This window comes from Artibeus jamaicensis, unplaced genomic scaffold (assembly GCF_021234435.1).
Source record: "Artibeus jamaicensis isolate MK-2021 breed Jamaican fruit bat unplaced genomic scaffold, CSHL_Jam_final contig_3214, whole genome shotgun sequence".
Taxonomy (NCBI): Eukaryota; Metazoa; Chordata; class Mammalia; order Chiroptera; family Phyllostomidae; genus Artibeus; species Artibeus jamaicensis.
This window is the reverse complement of record NW_026521760.1, coordinates 3,013,949-3,036,957: the sequence shown is the minus strand read 5'-3', so window position 1 is coordinate 3,036,957 and position 23,009 is coordinate 3,013,949. Positions and strand designations below refer to the sequence as shown.

The following is a 23,009-nucleotide window of genomic DNA, read 5'->3' as shown; positions in this document are numbered from 1 at the left end:
TTTGTGATTGTTTCTTCAGCTACCCAGTCAGATTCTAAGTCGTAAGTTTCCACTTATTTCTGCCACTCTAAAAGTGAGGAAATAAAACCAGGACTTTCAGACTTACAAGCGATGCAGTGCTTGGGGGTCCAGTGAAGTCCTCAGACAAGGCATCGAGAAGGACGTCTTCATCCAAGGGCTGCAAGAACCAGGACATGAGTCAAACACCACCTCATTTACCTCCTCTTCAGAATGACGTCACTGTTCATATGCTGATCAACTCATTAAAAAGAAAGCTATGCCCTTCCTGAATTACAGTCAGGGCCAATGAGAAAGACACACTCAGGGAAAACAGGCTGCCTTACTAGAGGTGATTCCTTGGACTCTTTTGGCAGGAGTGGTTTTCCATCTTTGTCCTGTCCAGGAAGAGAAAAATACGGCATTGGGTCATTTCACATATATCCTAAGCATGAACCCTTGTAAATATTATCAGGTTATACATGATGTTGATGTATGTTGTCAGTTAGATTGTTTCAAAAAATAGATTCTCTTCGATTCCCAGTCAGGGCACATGCCTGGGTCCCCCGGGGGATGCACAAAAGCAACATAATTGATTTTCTCCCCTCCTCTGTCCTTCCTCTAGTATTTCTTTAAAAAAGAAAAAAAAATAGATTCTCTCCCCAGAGAATAGGCCCTAATTAGTTCATGTTGACAAACAGCTGACATATAACAGGCATTCCTTAGGCAAAGGTCTCCCCACTGGGCATGGCTTGTGACCTCAGAAGGCCACTTACTAGTACCAGACAAAAACATGTGAACCGCTCAGCAGTGTGGCACGGGAAGCTGTGTCGGGGGGCACTGGCCGGACACTGTGGGAGCCCAGGGCAAGCCTGGGGGGTGGCAGCTTTGCAGAAGTTGCTTGGAAAAAGCTGGCTAACTGTATGGTGTGTGTATATAATACACAACATTATAGGCAACATGTCCGATTAATATGTACTGATTCTGTGCCCAAGCCCTCAGCGAACATTAGGCACACCACAGAAACTGGGGCAAAGTCCCTGCCTTCAGAAAGCTCGTCCTGTGGGTGGGATGCTCTGAAACTTATGGCTGAGATGATGCCAAGCTGCTAATGACTCTAAGTGCCAGTTCTGAGTAACAGAATCAATGAAGTTGTTGTGACTCTGTAGTCAAAAATTTATAAGTAAATGGTAAATCCCATTTATCCACATATAAAAAAATAAATAAGTGCAAAGCCATATATATATATATTTACATATATATATAGAATATATGGTAATAGTGTATATAATAAATACTATATAGATATATATAAATATATAACTTACTATATAAATGTGAAATATGTATTTATTTCTCCTGATAAACTGGTCAGGTGACTTTTGTTTGGTTTATTTAAAATGTGAAGAGGTGAAATGGTTTAGAGCAGCAATTTTCATTTCCAACCCGTGTGCAACAAGAATTTTTTAAATATGCAATATCTTACTATTAGTCTGGGGAACTGACCTCTTTTCCCTTAGATCGTCAGATTTTAAAAATGACAACAGCCAACACAACAATGGCTGTTTGGTGTGCATCCTATCTTGAACCATAAAATATGGATATCCCTTTTAGCTACAAAGGCAGCAAATTTCCCAGGTGATACACAGGACCAGCAGGGGCACATCTGCTCCTCGCTCAGGCTGAAGTCACCCGGTGTCTGCAAGGGGGGCCTTGTGGGCCACCCCCAGGGAGCTGAATCTCACTGAAGAGGCCTGATGTGAGCATAGCTGATAAATAACAGTATAGGATTTTTAAAAAATTGATTGAGCCATCCCCCTTGAAAATGCTAAATAAATAATGTGTGAAGTCAACAAGTTCAGAGTGGATGAAACCACCACGGAATAAAGTAGTCAGGGAAAGCCACGCAGTTTTTCCTTAATAACTGCTACTAAAAGTCAGCAAAGGGAGAGAGGAAGCAACCGATTCCTACTAGGAAGAGAGTTACCTCCCTTTATGAAATGGGGCGGGGGTGAGTAGGGGCAGACGTGTGGCCCATAAGAAGCTCTCTGAAAGCCTGGCGACAGCACACGCATGAGCCTGAATTAGAAATGCCATGTTTTCAACTGAACTGTGAAATGCAGAAGCAAGCAGAACAGTAAACTTTTCATCTGGGAGTGCTCCACAGAATTCCCGTCCTTGCCAGACAAATGGACTAGTGTGCATGGATGAGTAGGAGGAGCATCAGTTTGATTTTCCCGAATCGTTAATGAAGTTGAGTTGAATATCAGAGAAATGAGCATGCGTTGTGAAGACAGCTGACACCTGTTTTATTGTCCACGCCTCTGCCCCTGTTCAGGTGGCTGCACTTAAAGAGTCATAACAGGGTCTCCCCTGTGTCACTTGTTTGGAACAATCTGTACATTCGAAATACAGAATATGGTAGGTACTCTTAGTTTTTCTTCATATCTAAAAGTTGCACATTTTTCCTCATAGGAAAAAATTGTTCTTCATTTTCCTTTTCCTATCTCTATAAAGGTTTTCTAAGTTTTCTTATTTCTGGTATTGCAATAGACAGGAAAAGTTAGGTAGCTTAGACGATAGGTTTCTTTCACTTCGGGGAGGAGTCAAAGGCCAGTTAGGAATATTCTAGCTTCATATCCAGTACACTAACTGGACATCAGTGGACTAGCACTATTTGGTGTTTGAAATATTAAGAAAGAAGATCTTTACATTCTCGGTTTGTGCCCAGGTCCTTTCTTTATGTATGTAGAACTCAGTATGGATTACAGTCAAGTAGAAAAACACCCCAGCCTGTTTACCTTGACTTCTTCTAATCTATAGTCAGGAGGAATCGTTTCTTCTTTTTCACCAAGCTTTTCACGATCCTCTTCTTTGGCCTTCTCCTAAACGTAAGTTATACCATTTTCAGTGTTTAATACCTCTTTCCTCCATAGAGTGGATGCCTGAACCACTAAAGTTGAGGTAAATGTATCTGTCATTAGGTTAGAACATATATGTGACCAGAGGCACTGAAAACCTACAGCCCCTTACCCTTCAGCACTGTGTCCTAGTTTGGCAGGCTCGGACCCCACCAGTAAGCCTGCGCGGCTACAGGAAGTCCTGAGGAGCAGTAGGCAACTGCCACTTCCCTCCTGAGTCCTCCGCAGCAGGGATGCAGGTGGACGAGGTGAGCCTCAGAGCTCTGCTATGTGCGTGCTGTCATCCATGCCGCACTCAAACACAGACGCTCACTCCCTCAGGCTGAGCTTAGTAAACAGGTACGCACAGCGACAGAGAAAGCCAGCTGGTCATGTGGTGTCGTGGGACATATTTTTAAAAACACCACTAACTTGTTTGGGGACTGAGCGTGAGCAATGAGCGTTACTTTCCAGAAGTATCTGAGCTGCCATTACCTTGACTTTGTCCTCCACAGGCTTTCCCTCTTCTGGATCTGCTTCCCGTTTTCCCAGGCTACCAGCCAAGGCTTCCACGGCATCGTCCGGCACCAGGCCCTGCTCAGAGCACACCAGGGGGTCCACTGAGTAGGTGGCTAACAGCTCCTTTCACACTTTTTAAAAATTTACTGATTTGAGAGAGAGGGGGAAGGGGTGGGGAAGGAGACACCCTGATTTGTTGTTTCACGTATTTATGCATCTATTGGTTGATTCTTATATGTGCTCTGACCGGGGATCCAACCCAGAACCTTGATGTATTGGGACAACACTGTAACCCACTGAGCTACCTGGCCAGGGCCAATGCCTCCTTTTAGAGAGACTACCTCAAACAAGTTAGAAGAGCACATCTTTATATCAGGCCTCAATAAGAAGCACATGTTACCTTTTAATAATTTGAATTATCAACTGAATTACAATCTATGTTTAAAAAACCTAAAATGTTAAAACTGAGAGCAAGTTTCTTGTATCAAGCATTAAGTGCGTGTGACTGATATACTGACACTGAGAAATAAGATCTAACCGCTGCTTCAGCTTGGATATGAGGAAGATGGTGGAAAGGGCGTGAGACCAAGAATGTGACAGCCAGGAAAGCAGAGAGAAGCGATTTTCTGATGATGGTTCCTCAGGGGCACAAGGTTAGATTTGCAGAAAAGCCCTGAAGAGGACATTCTTCTCCATGTTCTGTGAAACGGCCTGGCACCCAGAGGAGGTGGCCCCTGCTGAGCCCCTGCTGAGAGGCGCAGGGGCCTGCGTTCTCCAGCTGCTTCTCCTGGTCAACGTGGATTCACACTGATGGGGTGGACGCCGGTGACTGACTGACCTGTGTGCACAATGACAGCCCGTCGCCTGGCTGTTCCAAATGAAAGGTGCTCTCTCTGAGATGCGGTCAGTGAGCTCTGGCCATGAGGGTATTTAAAAAGAAAATGGATGGACACAGAGCACAAATGGTATAAAGGGAAAACAAAGGAGAAGCTATCTTTGGGGCTAAAAGAAATAGACCTGGCTCCTTCCAAACCACAGGTCATGATCCACATATTAGTGGCTCATAAAATCAACTCACAGTTCAGGGCCAGGACTTTTTTTTTTTTTTTTTACTGGAAGACTAGACTAGAAAACAACACATCTTACATAACAAAGATAAGTACCATTAACTAAACTTGTTTCTATTGTGTGGGGACTAGGTTGTGATATCAATGCAATTCCTACTGTTGGTCAAAAATGTGCAAGTCCCTAAATAGTCTCAAAGTTTATTCTTATCATAAAAGTACTAATGAATATATATTGGGATTGTAGAGTGAAAGTCTCTTTCTCTTTTACAGCTTGGCCATCATTCCAAATAAACTGCTCCAAATAAACTGCTAAGCTGCCACCACAAAAGGAAATAATCAGCACAGAGGAAAGGGAGCCTGGGAGGAAAGTGATTTATCACCATCTAGTGGTTGGATGCTGCATAGATTTTATTCCAAGAGCAACAAAAATCACTGATACATCTAATTTGTCTGGCATTATATCTAAATTGCAACAGTTGCAGTGGCCTCCAAATCTTAGCCAAGCAATGAGCTGCTGCTTGATCCCAGACACCTGCTCACACTCCTCTCCCGCTTTCTCCTGCTCTCTGCTGTAGAATCTTTGGACACCACTGCTTCCCATGCCTGTGCTGTTCAGCTTAAGAAATAAGTGCTTTTCTTCCATAAAGAAAAGATGAAACACTTCCATTTGCAACGACATGGATGGATATCATGCACAGTGAAGTAAGTCAGACAGAAAAAGTCAAGAACCACAAGATTTCACTCATGTGTGAGATATTAAACTGAAAGCGACAAATGAACTAATCAGAAAAACAGAGAATTTGGACAGTGGTTTGGTGGTTGCCAGAAGGAAGGGGTTGGGATTAGTGAAGGGTAAAAGGGGGTCAAATATACGGTGATGGAAGAAGATTTGACTTTGGGTGGTAAACACACAAAGTAATATGCAGATCATGTATCGAAGAATTCTATACTTTTATTAAAACCTATATAATTTTATTAACCAATGTCCCTCCGATAAATTTAATGTAAAATAAGTAAGTGAAATTGTTAGAAGAGCTCAGGGAAGCAGCAGCAGTCTTAAGAACTAAGTAATCTGGAAACAGGACTAAGGACTAAAACTTCTATTTCTATAGTATTTCCCATCGTCAGATTCAGAACTAGAACTGGGATCTCTGAATTTTCTGAATAAACTTTCTTTTTACACAAACAACAACTCCACAGGGCACACCTCCTGCCTCTGGTCTTTGTACCTTTGGCTCACTCATCCTCGAGCTTTATCGAGTCCTCTGACCTTTACCACACCCTGCAGCTACTCTCTCTGGTTTCCCAGGACGTCACAATCCCAGAAATGCCAACTGACCTCAGTGGCTGTAATCTTGGCAACCGTGGTAACCACAGCTGGTGACACAGAGGTGGCACAGAGGAAAGGAGGTCAGACAATGGAAAAACAAGAGCTCTGTTTTTTCCTGTCCACTAAATACCCAATGCTCGACTCCACATCAGGGTAAAGCTGGAAAGGAACCGTCCGAGTCCTCTGAGGCCCTGGCCGACACACTTGGTGTCAGAAGTCACGAGTTCTGCCCTGGACTGCTGGCCATCACCTCTTTCTTCTCAATCTCTGGCTCTGTTCCTACACCAGTCTCTTCACCGGTTCTCTCCTCCCCTGGTCTTTCCCCCATGACCTGGCTCCCACGACGCAAAGGTTTCTAGAGAGTACCCTGAAACCTCAAAGAAAGGGGGTCAAGTCCTATGTGAGGCAGGGGGAGGCCCTGGACGTCGAGGGGGTCTGCAGTTGGCATCAGGACTTCCTTGGCAGGAAGCAGCCACTTCAGGGCACCAGGATACTCGTCCTACACCTTCTTCAAGGCCGTCTTCTCGAACCACTAAACGCACTCACCCCACCTATACCGAGTGCCTCCCACCTGCGTGCTGGGCCTTTCCTCGGTTCCCTGGTGTCCCCATCAAATCAGCCCTACTCTCCTCTCAGTGTGATCCTGCCCACTCCCCAGAAGCCTTTCCTAACTCTCCCCGGAGAATGAGGCACCCACAGGCCCTTCTTCATCCGAGTGCTCAGGTTGCGCTGTGAGCTTGAGACATGACCCACATCCACACTGGACTTGAAGACAGCTGACGGCAGGAGCCCTATTCTCATTTCAGCAGAGGCCCTGACAGGTTAAGTGAATTGTTCAAGGTCAACTTAGACGTTAATTTCCCTCATCTATCATGGAGAGATAATTAAATTTTACTGTGTCCCTGTGAAAATGTAATTAAAAGACACTGTAAAGCATCTAGAACGAGATAGCTATTCAGAGTTCACAGCCACCAAGTCTGGATTAATGAGCATATTGCACTGATGTAATTCTCCAGGTCAGAGTCTATCGGCTAACAAATTCAAAAAGAAGCAAAGATTCAACTAGTTAAATATCATACTTCATCCAAAAGATAGAAGATGATAAAGAGGCAAGAACTGAAGAAAGGAGTTAAGTCCACCCATTGTCCCTTCAGGTAGGAGTGGGGTGGGTCATGATGATATTGGTGCAGATTTTTCCACCAGGAGAGTCAGGAAAAAGTAATATCAGGCTGTTTGTGGAATTCCAAATAAGCTTGAAAATATAGGAATGCAAAAAAGCATGATTATTCTCAGTAGCTGAGGAACTAGAAAGAATTTCAGAAGGTGAAAGAAAAACAGAACTTGTAGTGATTTAAGTAATTGAAACTTTAAATATAACCCTGCCAATGTGGCTCAGTCGGCTGGAGTATGGTACCGTAAACCGAAAGGCTGTGGGTTCAATTCCCGGTCAGGACACAGGCCTAGGTTGTGGGTTTGGTCCCTGACTGGGGCACCTACAAGAGGCAACTGATCAATATTTCTTTCTCACATTGATGTTTCTCACCCTCCCTCCCTCCCTCTCTCCCTCCCTTCCCCTCTCTCTAAAATCAGTAAGCATGTCCTCAGGTGAGGATAAAAAAAATCAAATATAGCCTGAGTTTCTAGCATATCCTGAAGCCCCAAATAGTAGATGCTACTGCTAAATGATCTTATTGTTTTGACAAACTAAAATAACATGTCAGTGCACAGGGCAGAAAATGCTCAGGAGGGAGAACGTCACTCTTCTGGGACATTCTCAATGCTCTCACCGAGGGCGCAGGCTTGGGAGGTGCTGACTGTATACTGCACATGGAGGCCCGAGGCACTGCCTCTGCCCCAGCAGCTGGGGTGGCCGCCCGAGAGTCCTGTGGAGAGAAGCAGGTACAATCAAGAATTTTCCAAACTATCTGGTTAGGAACACTGAACGACGATGAATGAACAATACACTGTTGTACTGTATGCTGTGAGCCTGATTTTCTCGGATGCCTACGGTTGCTGAATAGTAAACAAGTCAAGGCAGGCTAAAACCCTTCAGCCACCATTATGCCAACTTTGTTTTACCTCTTACCTTAGGCAGGTACTTAACCTCTCCGAGACTCAGTTTCTACATCTGAAAAACGAGGACACTAGTAGCAGCTACATCTCAAGGGTGCTATGGGGCTCTAATGGGCTAACACGTGAAGTGTTTTGCATGGTTCCTGGAAAGAGTAAACTCAATACATTTTAGAAACTATTATTGTTTTATTTCTTATTATTAATCATCATATAATAATATATTAATTACATAATGTGATATAATATTTTCTATCAAGATATCACTTTTATATTGAAAAGCACCATGTACACTATAAATACAAAGCTATGTACAAATGCATAGCAGTAACCCTGTCCCAGGAGTTCTCGCAGTGCGGTCCCTTGGCCAGGAGTCTCCGCAATACCAGATGACTTGTCCAGCAATGCACATTCTTGGGCCCCCACGCAACACACTAAATCTGAAATTCTGGGGGCAGGGCACAGCAATCTGTTTGAACAAACCCTCAGTGATCCTGGTGAATGCTAAAGTACTATCTTATTTTATCACAAGGTGTAATTTCAAATAAGCAGTTTAAATCTAGGCATTTATGGAAGTTTACATGATATGCAATGTGTTCTGCAGATGATAATAGGATGCAATTTCTTCTTTCAAAAAACTTACTATTTAAAACTATGTATAACTATAAGACGTAAAGAAGGATCAAGAGCTACAAACTTGTGTGCAACAAATGCCTTAACAGGGACATATAAAGAAAGAACGACAGCCCCCCCCCCCCCCCGACACATTACACTCTGCTTCATAAGATTTGCAAGGCTGGTCAGGTTCGAGCAGACAAAGGCCATATTTTAGCACAGCCTTAAAGGGATGACTAAGATCTCAGTTGATCTAAAATTAGGAAGAGAGGTTACTCCAGACAGGAGGAACCATTATGAGAAATGCCACAGAGACACACACACTTAATGGCATAGTTTAGGGACGTGGGACGCACCTTGGCAGAAAAGGAAGCTCAGACCAGAACGCATTAGCAGAAACTTTACTTTTGTGAGAATGGGAAGCTCCTGAGGACTGGAGCAGGGGAATGATGTGACTACAAGCCTGTTGGGGAAAGAGTAATTCTGGTGGACATACGGGATGGACCGGAAGGAGACTGAAGACAGAGGCCATTGCCACCTGGAGGAGAGTGATGACAACTTGAAGGACGTCAGTTGCAGAGGCAGGAATAGGAAGGAAAGCACGGGGGTGGATGCTTTCCTGACAGAGTAATTACAGGATTTAAATGGCAAGAAAGTCGGGTAGGCTTGGGAAAGAAAGCACATTCAGAAAGAGGCAAAACAAACTCTGCATGTAGAAAAAGGTGGCAAAATGGCCTTTTTGTCAATCACTTCATGCTGAAATACTGTTGGTCTCACATTTTTAAGATTATAGAAAAACATTAAAAAACAAGCAAAACCAGAGACTGAATTTTAGAAACATACTTCTGTTTTTTCAGTTGGCTTGGATTGTTTTTCTTTACGTTTGGCCTGGTTAAAATCTTCTGACAGCTCATCAATGAGTTCAGATTCACTCAAGGGCTGAAATATAAGAGACATTGTACATTATGAAGTGACCATTTTTTACTTTGTTAAATAAGTTTTCCTAAAGAATTTTTTCTGGTTAACGTATATTTGGCCATGGAGGGTGAGGCAAAAGTAGTATGTGAGTATGCGAAACACAAAGTTTATTCTTGTTTATGATTTATTAATCATTGAACTATTTTCCATGCAAACCACTGTAAACCTACTTTTGTCCATCCCTACACTTTAGGGTCTAAAAAAGCTAATTAATACAGGGCACTTCATTTATCAAGATATAAATGTTGTGCAACAAGTAAGGAACATTGAACACCTCAGTACCACAAAAATGTTAATGTTTTATTTAGAGTTTTCCCGACACTTCAATTACAAAGTAATTTTGTTCAAATAAAACTGCCCGTTCTTTCCAATGAAGGTGTATTTCTTTTGTGGTCACTTTTTTACTTCCTAATGGCTTCCCTTCTGAATAAGTCAGAGGAAGGACAGATCATGTCCTACTCTCCTATGACTATGTGGGGTTTGGGCAGGAAATTTGTTATCCCTGCTTCCTTCTGGTGAGGTCGAGTATTTGTTTGGGGCATGTCATTAGATTTTGACTAATAACAGTAATCCATGACAGAATGATACGGGTCTCCGAAGCTGGGCCCCAGTGTCAGGCAGCCTGAATTTGGAGTCTTGGCCTTGCTATTTCTTAGCTGTGTGACCTTAGGCTATTTATATAATCTTTGTGTATCTCAGTTTCCTCACCTGTAAAATGGGAATAATGGCACCTTCCTCATTCAGTGAGGACTCAAAAAATAGCATAGGAAAGGCATTTAGTGCAGTGTCAGGAACATGGTGAATGACTGATAAATGGGGCTCAGTATTATCACGGTAGGTAGCCGCCCTGGTGGACACCAGCGTGTGCAGGGCAGGGTAGGGTCACTAGAGTATTTGCTGCTGTAATTAGAATCAAGTGCTCAGTGTTAACAATCTAATTGAAGGGCCCACTTGACATTAGTTCCTAATGTTCAGCAAATGTCACCTAGAAATTTATAACAGGCTGGTGTTAATCCATGGGGAAAATAATTAAAGTATGTGAAAAGGAGTCACGGCTCTGAGCCCTGTGCTGCTACCAGAAGTTCCCTCTCCTTAGTACCAGGGTGCTGGGTCCAGTCTCCATGGTGAAACCCTGTCTGTCAAAATTATCTGTACTTCACAGTTCTATTGTTTTAAAGTATCCAGAAAAAATTCGTCTCCCAACCTTTGATTTTTTTTCAGGCTCTGGCAGTAGTGGTTTTCCATCTTTATCCTGTAAACGAAATAGAAAATTCATTGAAAATGAAATAGAAAATTTTGCTTTCAAGTCCCATTAAGCTTGTCTTGGAGAATTCCAGGATATGAGAGGAGAGCATTTTTTTCCTTATATTTAAGTGAATTTTCATTTCAGATTTATCTTTTATACAGTATCAGAATAAAGATTTGAGATGTAAAAATCAAGAGACCAAATATCAAATATAATGCACGTTTACTTTCTTTAAAAGTTGCTTAAAAAATTTCATCTATTTGATAGACAAATAGAATTTTAAAATATCTTTAGCAAGAAATGTGCATCGACATTAATGAAAGGTTTTTTTAAAGCCCTAATTCTCCAACCCAGTTAAAGAGCTAGATATTATTTCCAAAATACTATTTTATTTGGGGCTTTTTTTTTTGGATATGAGGTTTCACAACTTAGAATATTTCTAAAAATGAAAAACTTTCCATCTATGAATTTATGAAAATCACACTATATTCTGTCATAAGTTTATGTGTGTTACATCAAAGATAAATTACAGGTATAATTATAAGAGTTAATCCACCATCCTTAACTCACCTCAAACCAAAACCAACAAAACTTCAACTGAGGAATTGACAAACAGCTGTACGTTTATATCTACCACTTGGAGCTACGGTGCTTTTATCCACACGGCAGGTAGAGAAAAAAATTATTCCTAAATTGTTCCTTCTACTTTAAGGTTAAGAGTCTATGTCAAGCATTGTTTATAGTAGAAACACTTGAATTTGTGGGAATTTTAATAAAGATATGATCACAACTTAGGAAACTACTCCTTAAAGGGTTCAACTGTAGAGAGCAGAGAAGAGAGCATTCAGGGTTTTCGGAGGGGGCATGTGCACCAGAACAGACATGTCCTTAATGGGGACAGACGCCCAAAGCACGTCAGAAAGCCAGAAGTGGGCACTGCTGTTACGCACCAAGGCTAACAACGTACCGTGGCAGGTTTTAATCTGTACTCTGATGGGACTGTTTCGTCATCTTCACCACACTTCTTTAGTTTCTCTTCTTTGGCTTTTGCCTGATGAAAGTGGAGAGAAAAAAAAACATTTGGTAATACATGTAAAATAAGATGGTGTTACTTTATGTATTACATGGGTGTTGTAGAGAAGATCAAATCAGATAAAAGTGTCTGTACGGGCTTGTCAACTACAAGGCAGAGGCCACAGGAAGTGGCTTTGAGGAAGGTAGCAAGGGGGGTGACTGAGGAAAAACAGCACAGCCAGGCCCCCTGGGAAGGTGCTATATAACCTTGGTTTTCCCTTTGCTCAGTTTCTTCAGCTATACAATGGGGCCGTACTGCTGTAATCCTTACCTAGCTACTGACTTGTAAGGATCACCAGAGGAAAGTAAGTAAAATATCCTCTGAGACAGTTAAGCACAGTGCAGAAGTTAGCTGCAACTACTTTAACAGCTTCCATCTTTTTTATTCAATGAGGCAGTTATCTCCAGGGGAGAAAACTCCGTGTCCTCAGTGGTGACCACAGTCCAGAAACAGGACAGCAGCCCATCGCACGTCTTGGCTGATCCATGGACAACTGGCTTTACCTCTTCTATTAGTACACGGACTCCCTCCAATGACACCAGGACTTCACTGGATTCATGACCCATGAACAGCAAACTCCATTAAAAATAAAGGTGCATGGTAGTTCTATAATACAGAACTTGCTCCTAAGATATAACATTTGCATTTTAAACAACTGCTGAGTAATGTGAAGTTCCATGATAGGTAACAATTTGTACCTATATCAAGGCATAGATTTAAATTCCAGTCCAAGGAGCTCCTGGGCACAAAGGGCAGGCGGGTGCCACTTGGCAAATTCCAGCTCAACCCCCCGCTCCACCTACATCTCAGTCTAAGACTGTAGTTCTCCACTGAAAGCTTAATTAACCAATTATTTTTTAAATATTTATTAAGCACTTTAATGAACCAGGCACTCTTCTAGGCTTTGGAATTGCAGTTTTACTGTTCTATAGAATAACCCCTCTCAATAAGGGATAAAAGCTTTTCCTTTCCACCCCAAACATTTCCAGTTATATTCTATTGCAGATAGAGAGAGGGCCCTATTGTGCAGTAGAACTTCTCAGTTCATGGACTTGTGAGGTCTCTGCCTATAAACCAGCCTGCATGAAAGTCAAGGTCACCTGTCTGATAAGACTGTCCTCCCCATTCCACTCAGTCCTGCTCACAACAAAGATCACATGCACAGCTGGATCCTTTCTATTCCTTTTGATCTTTATATACTTTAAATCAGGCAGAGAACTGGTACCAGTCCATAGCTGGTTAGGAACTGGGCCATGAGTGAAGCTTGCCTGAGTGTGGCCTCTGGCCCCTCCATCACCATCCACAGCAAAAGGGGAGTGATGGGCAAGCAAGCTGGCCTCCCCCCACCTCGTCCCACCTGTAGGCATTGGAAGGAAATATCCGGGAAATACCTGCTGAATTGAAATAGACTAGATAACCACACATAGAAATGGTGAAGATTACTAATGAGGTATCAGAATAAATGTTATTTTATGTTATGATATCTTATGAAAGTGACCCCTTCTCTGAAGCGTTATGTAGTTTTTTCTCTGCCATGGAAGGTACTGGAGTGGTTGTGAACTCCTACAGAAAATGCCCTTCGTGAGCCTTGTCACAGCATCAGACCATCCAGGAAGTAATGATTCACCATCACATAGTAAAAATTCAACTTAATCACTTATTTAATATTTTCTACATCTGATTTTAGTCACTCTAAGCCTCTTTGTGTCCTGGGATTTATGTTTATAGCTTCCTCCCTAAATTACTGTCTTATGAAACCACCCTAATCATCTGTAAAAAGCCCAAAGTGAAAGTACAATTGGCTCACTGCCCCACAACCACAGCTCAACTCGCTCTCATATCATCCCTCCTGGGTCCCCCCAGGACCCCTCTTTCCTTTAGACGGGCTTCTATCTGGGTGCTCTATGGAAGTGCATCTAGTGTTGTGTTTTAATCGTTCTATTACAGTTGTCCCAATTTTCCCTGTTGCTCACTCATGCCTTGCCCACCCCTGCCCCCACAGTTGATCCCCATCCTGTTGTCCATGTCCAGGGGCCATTTATACTTTTCTTTAACTAGGCCCCAGATTTCCTTCCCCCCATACTTTACTTGGTCCTGGAGGACAAGGACTGCCTCCCCTGCTCCCTTGTGTTCGCCCTCACGAAGCTCGTTGTGCCACGCTGCGTCTGGTAAGCCCTCTAAGAAAGTCGAAGATAGAAACTGTCCCATTTTGCTCAGGTTGGTCCCAGACTCAGGGAGGGCTGCTGGGAGTAGGTGAGGCTCACCTTCCCCAGTGACTCAGAACAGGAAGTGACCACAGAGGCAGGCATTGTGACAGCGGCACCTGCCAGCCCCCCAGGCTGAGCTGATAGGGCTGTGCGCTGAGGGGTCCCCAGGCTGTGCTCACACGCCTGCCCCCCAGGACACCGGTGGCCCAGCTGGAAAGTCCCCAGGGCAACTCTCTTCCTTCCTTCTCCTTTCCGCGCAGAGGACTCTGTTTAAATATTCTTTAAAAATTTGTAACTTAATATTACACCTCTGTTCCACCAAATACAAGCCTGCTTTGGCTTACGCTTGTGAAGATCCTGTTACGTGTGGGGACAATAACTCCCCAGCATCAGGTTCTCAACATGCAGCAGCTTCAGTTACAGGGTAATTGTTGCTGGATTTTATCCTAATTTGAGACACATTTTCAACATTGTCCCCATAGCGATAAAAAGGATCTCCCCGCCCACCTGCAGTCATCTTCCTCTCTCCTTATGCACAGAAAACCCTCAGAAAATACAAGTTTCCAACTTCCACAAGAGCAGACAAACCTATTCCTCGCCAGGCCATCGCCTCCGTCTTATCTCGTTTAGTCAGGTGTCATTTAAGATGTTGGCAAAGGAGATTAGTGTTCATTTTAAATATTAAAATTCTACATGGTTTACAAGACAAATACTCAAATGTCCTTCTTGGTTGCTAAGTCCCCAGCAACAACTGTCTACATTAACCAGAGACCCTGAAAGTAAGGCAGAATGAAGAGTAGTTCATTTTAAATTTCAAATAAAACAAAAGTTATGCAAAAATTCTAAACATGCACAGCACATTCACTTTGGTGACCTGCAGACCAGCAGGCTTCGTGTATGACTCCCAGGCCCCTACCTCATCCACTTCCTTAACGGAGCTCAGGTCAGGCTCAGGCTCGGACTTCCGACGGCCCAGCGATTCCGAAAGAGCCTCCAGGGCCTGGTCGCTCATTGTGTCCTGTTCCAAAGGAAAAATTCTGAGCATTAAAAAAAGAGAGTCCTCAGCCTGAACAATCGATCCACTTCTTTGTGAAATACAATTTTCAAATCTAAAAGATGAATCATGGATTGAAAAGAACTTCAGGAAGGCAATTTTATGGGAAACCTAACAAGAGAGAGAAATAATGGAGAACTTACCAGGGAGTGCAAATGGGGGCCAAGCCACGTTGTTATGGAAACGGTGCCCCCAGGGGCACACTGCACCTCTTATTTAGCAAGCTAGAAGTATAACTATAACCATAATTATGCCATTACAAAGCACTCATATCAAAATAAAAGCCACAAAAGTCAACTTTCACTGTCCTGTCCTTCTTTTCCTAAATATGCCTCTGGCAACCTGTCCTTTGGCAAACCAGCTAAGCCCCGGAAGCAGGGAAAGCAGAGGTGGCCCTGCTGCCTTCTTCTCTGAAGGCCCAAAGGCAGTCACTGCAGGAACGCCCACTCTCAGGGGTGTGGCGCTCACTGCTCCCCGCCAGCCAGATAAAAAAAACTGTCGCTCCAGCAAGAGAGGCAGAGCTGCTCCGACAGAAACGGTTGCTTGTATTATCTGGACTGTGTGCAGTGGGCGTGTTTTTCTCTTCCAGCCCAGAGCTGGGAGGACTGCATTTCAGGATTTGTGAGAATTCATCAGAGTTGACTGTGGCCAAGAGAGGAGGACAGGAGCAGCTACAACACCCCTCTAGTGACTTCACAAGGCTCCATCTCCTCAAGGAGACCACACTGAAGATTTCATGTTCTAAGAGTGTTATTTCTCTGGTGTCCGGCCCTGTGTATATTGTAATGGGACAGTCTTCATTCCCAACCAAGGAGATTCACTGAAATCTCCCGTAAGCATCTGCAGAAACACAGAAGACCTGTCTGGTGGGGAATATCACTGTGACTGGTCTCGCCATCCCCCAGGGATCCCAGGGAGAACAGATGCTCCTCAGGACACCACTGTCCTGACTCAGCGAGCTCAAGCTCAGGAAAAGCAACTGCTGTTTCACAGACCCCAATTATTTTCAAAAAAGTAATTATTTATACCTCCTCCACCTTTCTTTTTTTCTCACGGGGTGGAACAGCACTTTTGATTACCGTGGCTGACTCAGCTTTTAACACTTCTCCCGTTGATTTCTGAAAAAGGGAAGACAAAAGATTACATTTATAGATGAGGGAAATGTAAACTCCAGAACTAAAAAGTTGTTTTAAAGTTGAGAGGGTTTTTAACAAGGTGCCCTAGTAACATTAAAAAGAATACCTTCTCAGTTTTCTTTCCCCCAGGGGCAGGAGAACTGCAGGTGAAGTCGGAGGACAAGGCGTCGATGGCTTCATCGGGCCCCGCGGGCTTCTAAGGAAATAGGTACCACAATGGGTAACACGGGGCATTATTCAAGCAAAAGATCAGATTGTAAACCCAGCAGAGGGAGAGTCTGACAGGCCTTCACCACCATATGAGACTGGTTAATAAAGTAACTCAGAGGAAAGCCTGTGTTTGGAAGTCAATGGGTTTGCAATATTATGTTTCTGTTCCCGCTTCTAAATGCATTACATGGGATGTTCCCATTGTATTTTTATTAACATTTATTTTATCCTAAAACTTTCTTGACTACATTTTTCTTCCTCTCCAAAGAAATCCGTATGAAACCAGTGAACACCAAGACATCTCCCACCCTTGTTCACCCCCTTCCTCTGAACAGATGAAAACTTCATCCAATTTAGAGATTCCTTAAGCCACAATACAGCCCTGTCCTCCAACCAAAGATATAAAAACTGTTCTTTTTTTTATCTTAACAGATATTTATGTAAACTCACCGGAGGGTCTGGAGGAGGTCCTGTGACCCCTTCTTTTTTCTGAAACAAATATTAATTTGATAAGGTTGAGAAGGCAAAATTAGTCCTTACTATCAGCAAAATGTGCTGCTCTGTGACTGCTATGGGTTGAATTATGTCCTCCCCAAAATCATACTGTTGAAGTCCTAACCCCTGGTACCAGAGAATGTGACTGTATGTGGAGATGGGGCCTTTAAAGAGGCAATTAAGGCTACACGAGGACTTTAGGATGGGCTCTAATCCAATGTAACTGGTATACTTATAAAATGGGCAAATATGAGCCAGAGATACCCATAGAGAGAAGACCATGTGAAGAATCATATAGAACATAGCTCTCTACAAACCAAGGAGAGAGGCCTGGCCCAGATCTTCCTTCAAGGCCCTCAGAAGAAACTAACTCTGCTCAGCCTCTTGACTCCAGTCTTCCAGCACCAGAACTGTGAGACAATGTATTTCTGTTGTTTAAGTCACCTGGTCTGTGATTCTTTGTTATGGCAGCTCTAGCAAACTGATACAGTGAGTGCCATAGTAATGACAACTTCCTATGCCCCGTTTGATCTCTTAAATTTAAAAAATTGTGACTACATTGATGTGATAAAGATTATACAACAAAAAAGGAAACAGTAAAGTAAAAGTAAATGGTCATTTAACTTACTTCCAGAAGCTCCCTGTATTTCGGAGGAATTGTGACTTCTCTTTTACCCAATTCTTCTATGTAGGTAGAACTCATGGGATCCTGTAATAAAATCACACACACAGGGATATTATGTAATTGATTAGTTGAGAATGTTACATGCATATCCTGAAACCAAAGTACTATTCCATTCTTAATTTATGAAACTACTGAAATAAAATATAAAACATTAAGAAGTTAATACTTTACACAAGTCTGAAATTCGAAGCTTATACAAATACTTTCCCTTATTTAATTAGCTTAACCCATGTGTAATGCTAGAAAATATTCAAATCACTATATTCAACTTGATTCCTATATTAAAATACATTTGACTTTAAATGTATTTCATTGACATTTCCAATTCATACAAAAGCATAGTTAATAACAATAAATGTCCATATAACCAATACCTAACTCTATCAGATCGATAGTTTTTTTTTACAAAAAGTTAGACAGAATGGTATTTCCCGTTAAGCCCTTTCCAACCCTCTTCCTCCTCTGTGTTAGCCCGAGATGGCTACCAACCTGAACTTTATCATATCCACACATCTAAAGTTGAGCATATTTTAAAATGGGTATTCTAAATGGAGGCACCCACGAACAGTATACGGCATTACCTTGCATATTTTCTAATGTTATATAAATGGTATACATTCTACATATCATCATGTAATGTATTTTCGTTCAAAATTATGTGTGTCCACAAGATTTTTTGTGTCCAGGTTGACATATAAGTAGTCCACTTTAATCACTACAAAGTATCCCGTGTATTATCTGGTCTCCTGTGGCACATGGCTGTTCTTCTAACTCCTCCTCCCAGGTGCAAGGCTCCCTCTCGGTCTGGATGTGGACCCGCTGGTTGAAGAGGATGCACGTCCTCCACACTCACGAGCTCCCCATGAGCTGTCGGGCTTGTACAGCTTTTCCCACTCTGCTAAGTATGGAGTGGTTCCTCTCCATGTTTTAATGTCACTTTCCTACTTACTAGGGAAACTTTCATTGTTTATTAGCCCATCCAGTTTTCTCCTAATTTTCTATTGGGTTGTCTTCTCACTTTTTAAAACTCTTTGTAAATTCTTTCACAAGTTCTTTGTTGTCTCTGTTGCACATACTTTCTTCCAGCTTATGGCACCTTTTTTTTTTCTTTTAAAAAACTCTCCTATAGTTTTCTTGCTTTTAAGGAATTAAGAATAGGGATGAATTGAAGATGGTAAATATCTAATAATCAAAATAAGTTCAAGTCCATGGATCTCAAATCTTAAGGACAGAAAAGTCTTTGTGGGCTGTATGGGACCCAGTGGGCTGTATGCCAGCAATAATCTCAGCACAGACAATCGATGAATGTTCCCTGAATCCATATAATAGTGCGGCAACCAGAGGACAAACCATTTCCATCCTAACACTAATTTCAGTTACTATCGTAGATACCGACATCATCCTATTTCTCTCTAAGCAACAGAACACTAGGTATACTTCGGTGCATCGTGACTTTATTTTGCTCTCCTACCCATGAAGACTGACTCTTTACAGATACTGAGATCCCATACCGAAACTTCAGGTCCGGCATACGTTGCGTTATCTTGTTCGGTTTCTTCAGGTTCTCCTAACGTGTCTATTAAGTCGTCCAGAGCAGCATCCATCCCTGACTGAAAAGAAAAGAGAACAGGCATTTAAGTGTTAGTTGTTATATACTACACTTTTGATTTTTTTTAAACTACAAAATACCATTCTCTGTAGAAAAAAATACCAAACATCAAAAGTTCTTCAAATATCAAAATTAGTAAAATCTGGTCTCGGTTAAACCTTATCATGTAAAGTCTCAGAGGACAGACCCTAATTTTTTGTTAATGTATTGAGTTTTAGAGAGAGAGAGAAAGGAGGTGAAGATATAAAAAGAGAAGTGATTAATTTTTTTTGTAACTACCTGTTAATGTAATAAAATTTGGGGCCTGCTAACTTTAATTTTTTAAAAAATCTCCTCACCCAAGGATTTACTGATTTGAGAGAGAGAGAGAGAGAGAGGTCACTGTGAGGAAGAAACACCATCTGCCACCTGCTGTGTGCGCCCTGACCAGGGAACAGACCTGTGACCTAGGCCCGCATGTGCCCTGACCGCCCTGACCTGGGGTGGAGGCTGCAGCCTTTTGGATAACAGGACGATGCTGGAGGGGCCTGCTAGATTCAGACTGATTCAACTGGGAATTTCAGAATGAAGAAGTACCTGGCATTCTTTAGTGATACCTCTGGTTAAAGAAGGTATATTTGCAGGAAAGAAACTGGAGTGTTATCTTCATGAGATGTATGTAATTGGAGTTCTTGGAACAGGGGGTTATACTATAAAATATTACAAACATATGTGGGAATATCACACTTTCAACCCAGTTATATTAGCTTAAAGGAAATCATTAAAAAGGTTCTTTAAGTTACCCCCACCTCATATTGTTTGCCCTGAAGAAATCAGATCCTGATAGAGAGGCTATGAATAAATATCTTATGTAGAAATACATGGCTATCTTCATACCTTTTCAGATGGTTTATCTGGTTTGGACTCGACTGGTACTGCTGACACTGATGACTTATTTTCTTTTTCCTGCTGGGGGTTTAGAAAGAAATAAACACTCCTTCACATACATTTATAAAATTCAATAATATTACATATATCAAAATGAATTCATTTTAACATAATGGCATTGATTACATATATTGAATCTGCTCTGTGATAGACACTATGCTGTATGTGTTATAGCCTTTTACAGAACAGCATACATAATATTAATAAATAATAAGATAGATTAGTGATATGAAAAGCAAGGATCAGAGAGGTTACATTACTTTTTCCAGGTCATACAGTAAAAAACAGACCCAAGATTTGAATTGAGAGCAGCCCATCTCTGTTTTCACTGCTCTTAACTGCCTCTCCCGGGGCCCACAGCCAGTCTTTGCAAGTCCCATCAATTCTTTCTGCGAGTGTCCACTCCCTCTAGCTGTGGCTACTTCAGTCTTTGCCCCAACACAAGACCTCCCCACCCTTGGTTTGGCATCTCGTCACCCATCTTTATCTAAAATGACTTTCCTTCCTACCATTGCTTCAGTTGCGCTATCAATGATTGCCAATAATTATCCTACCTGTGACTCCACGCCTTTCTTTACCCAGACCCCGGTGAGGACCCCTCTCCTGACTCACCTCCCACAGCAGCTGGGACCGAGTACCACCCTGGTTCCCCGGGGGCGTTTGTGCCCTCTGTTCTCTGCCATCTCTGGCATCTGTTCTGCTTTGCCCCCAGCTGCACACATTTGGCACAGTCCTGCCCTGTGCTAGTTGTTCTATCCAAAGTCATTCTCCAGGCCCCCAGCCAACCGCTCTCAGGGCCTGGCAGCAACTACATGGGCGAAGTTGCCAGGATTAGGACAATAGAAAACCATGTTCCACTTGCAGGTCCCTGAACTCCAGGCAGCAGAGCGTGGAGGCGGAAAGCACAGACTCCGACTGCCTGGGTTGCACGCCCACGAGCCCCAGCTGCACCAGACTCCAGGCAGGCCTCGTCTCCTGCACCTCGGTGCCCTCACGTGGGGGAGGAATAGCGACTGCACCTGCCTCCGGGTGGGCGGGAGTTGTGAGGGTGAGAGAAGGGAATCGATGACGATGCGCAAGCCGGTGTTTGGCACATACTGAGCCCTTTGTAATTATTTAATGTTTAAGTAAGTGTTAAATAAATGACTGCATGCTGTTTTGTCAAAAGTATTGTGGGGGCCACCAAGGTGTGAGCCTAAGTGTGGGCAATTGAATTCACCTCTAAGATTCAACCACAGCCTTAGGCAAACATTCATTCATGTTCCTTCTACCCCAACTCTTTCTCTCCCCATTTTCGACACTCCAAAACATTATTCTGATTGCTTTCCTACACGTCCTTCTTGGGACACCTCAAACACTTAAATTTAGCCTGCCCAAAGTCAGACACGGCTTTTCCTTCTCAACCAACTCCTCCTGTGACACCCGTCCACCCCAGTGGTAACCAGGGACCGGGGTCACAACTGCAGGAGGCACCCCTCTCACGGACGCCGGCCCCACACTGGTACGAGCCTCGCATTGGGGGTTACCAACCCAGCTCATTCAGTCTCAAGCTCCAGGTTACCTGAGGTTTTACTTTACCTTTGTCTAATGGTTTCCTGAAATTTGAAGGTTTTACCTCAGCAATGCCTCCTCCACTACTCCCCATGAGCTTATTCTATCTCAGCTCTAATTTACACCAAATTACAGCTCACCAGAATGAGCGGAACAGCCCCTAATCACCCTCCCATCTCTAATCCATTTCATCCCAGTCACTTTTAGTCGCATGACTCCATCTGTTCTCTCATCTTCAGTGTTTATTCCCTGCCTGTTAGGTTACTAACTCACCTTCACAGTCTCCATGGTGATGCCTCCACCCATCTTTCTGGTCTTCTGGTCCCACCGCTCACCCCTGTGTGTTTCACCCAACACTGGAATGCACTTTGTACCCGGAACACATCTTACACTTTTCCGTGTCGATGCCTCTGCAAGCCTGCAGTCCAAGCTGTCTTCCCAGGCCTCGCTCAAACTGCATCTGCTCAGAGTCCTGGCAGGTTCCCACTACCGACAATGCCTCCCGTCCTCACCAAACTGCAACCTGTCTTAATCTACATTGAGTTGCACTGGTAGAGTCAGACACGATGCTTTAAGCATGGTAAGTAGAAAACAAAACAAAGATCTGATCAATCTCACTTTATGGGAGACAAATCAGAGGCAAAGAAAAGTTAAGTGATTTGCAAATTTCCAGCTCAACCCAGTGCGAACCAAAATTCCGTATAAGCCTCTTCTAATTTTATTGTTCATCTTTCCCTGCAACCCTACATTATATCTAACATAAAAATTCCAATTACATTCCACCCTAACACATCTGTTTCTCTCTCTTAAATATACCCATGTCATCAACAGGAGAGAGTGACATGCACCCCTGGGTTGCGTTGGACATGAGGTCTCAAGTGGTCTGCAAGAAAGTATTTTTTAAATGAAGCTTAAAAAATAGGTGGGTATTTTCACTTAAAGGTTTGTCTAAAGTTTACCAGTACTCCATAAGAGATCCGCATTAGTTTGAGTAGAAACCACATGCATTTCCTCTCTAAATCTGAGAGCAGTCTGATGTTCCAGGGAGACGGGCCATACTTTGTCCTGGACTTTCCTTACCACTGAGGCTGCAGGAGGATGCCGTTCTCAGGGTGAGAAGCAGGAAAACAGACACATACATACTACTTTCTCCTTTCATTCCCATCTTCTCATCATTGCTTCAATTACTTGCTTGTGGTTTCCAGAGAAATAACTACTAGCATTTCTAGAGAGACATGGCTCCAGGCTGAGGTACTGCTATGGACTGCTTCTCATCTTGCAAATCCAGGCTGGAATCTTAACTGGCTCATCAAGGGATGTAAGGGGGACTTGCCCATA

The 23,009-nt window shown here is 42.9% G+C and overlaps 1 protein-coding gene across 5 annotated transcripts in view; it reads right to left on the bottom strand.

The window, feature by feature from the left end:
• CAST (calpastatin) overlaps positions 1–23,009 on the bottom strand; it is a 134,095-nt gene that overhangs the window by 27,365 nt on the left and 83,721 nt on the right. For 4 of the 5 annotated variants that reach the window (XM_037153840.2, XM_037153842.2, XM_037153843.2 and 1 more), the window contains 15 exons: positions 20,070–20,141; positions 19,096–19,194; positions 17,528–17,608; positions 16,855–16,893; positions 16,301–16,390; positions 16,087–16,176; positions 14,921–15,022; positions 11,690–11,773; positions 10,681–10,728; positions 9,342–9,437; positions 7,601–7,696; positions 3,393–3,491; positions 2,799–2,882; positions 345–395; positions 107–178 (listed from right to left, as the gene is read on the bottom strand). In XM_037153840.2, coding sequence (XP_037009735.2) covers positions 107–178; positions 345–395; positions 2,799–2,882; positions 3,393–3,491; positions 7,601–7,696; positions 9,342–9,437; positions 10,681–10,728; positions 11,690–11,773; positions 14,921–15,022; positions 16,087–16,176; positions 16,301–16,390; positions 16,855–16,893; positions 17,528–17,608; positions 19,096–19,194; positions 20,070–20,141 — 1,203 coding nt within the window. The remainder of the gene's footprint in view (positions 1–106; positions 179–344; positions 396–2,798; positions 2,883–3,392; positions 3,492–7,600; positions 7,697–9,341; positions 9,438–10,680; positions 10,729–11,689; positions 11,774–14,920; positions 15,023–16,086; positions 16,177–16,300; positions 16,391–16,854; positions 16,894–17,527; positions 17,609–19,095; positions 19,195–20,069; positions 20,142–23,009) is intronic. The other variant, XM_037153841.2, reaches the window with a different exon arrangement.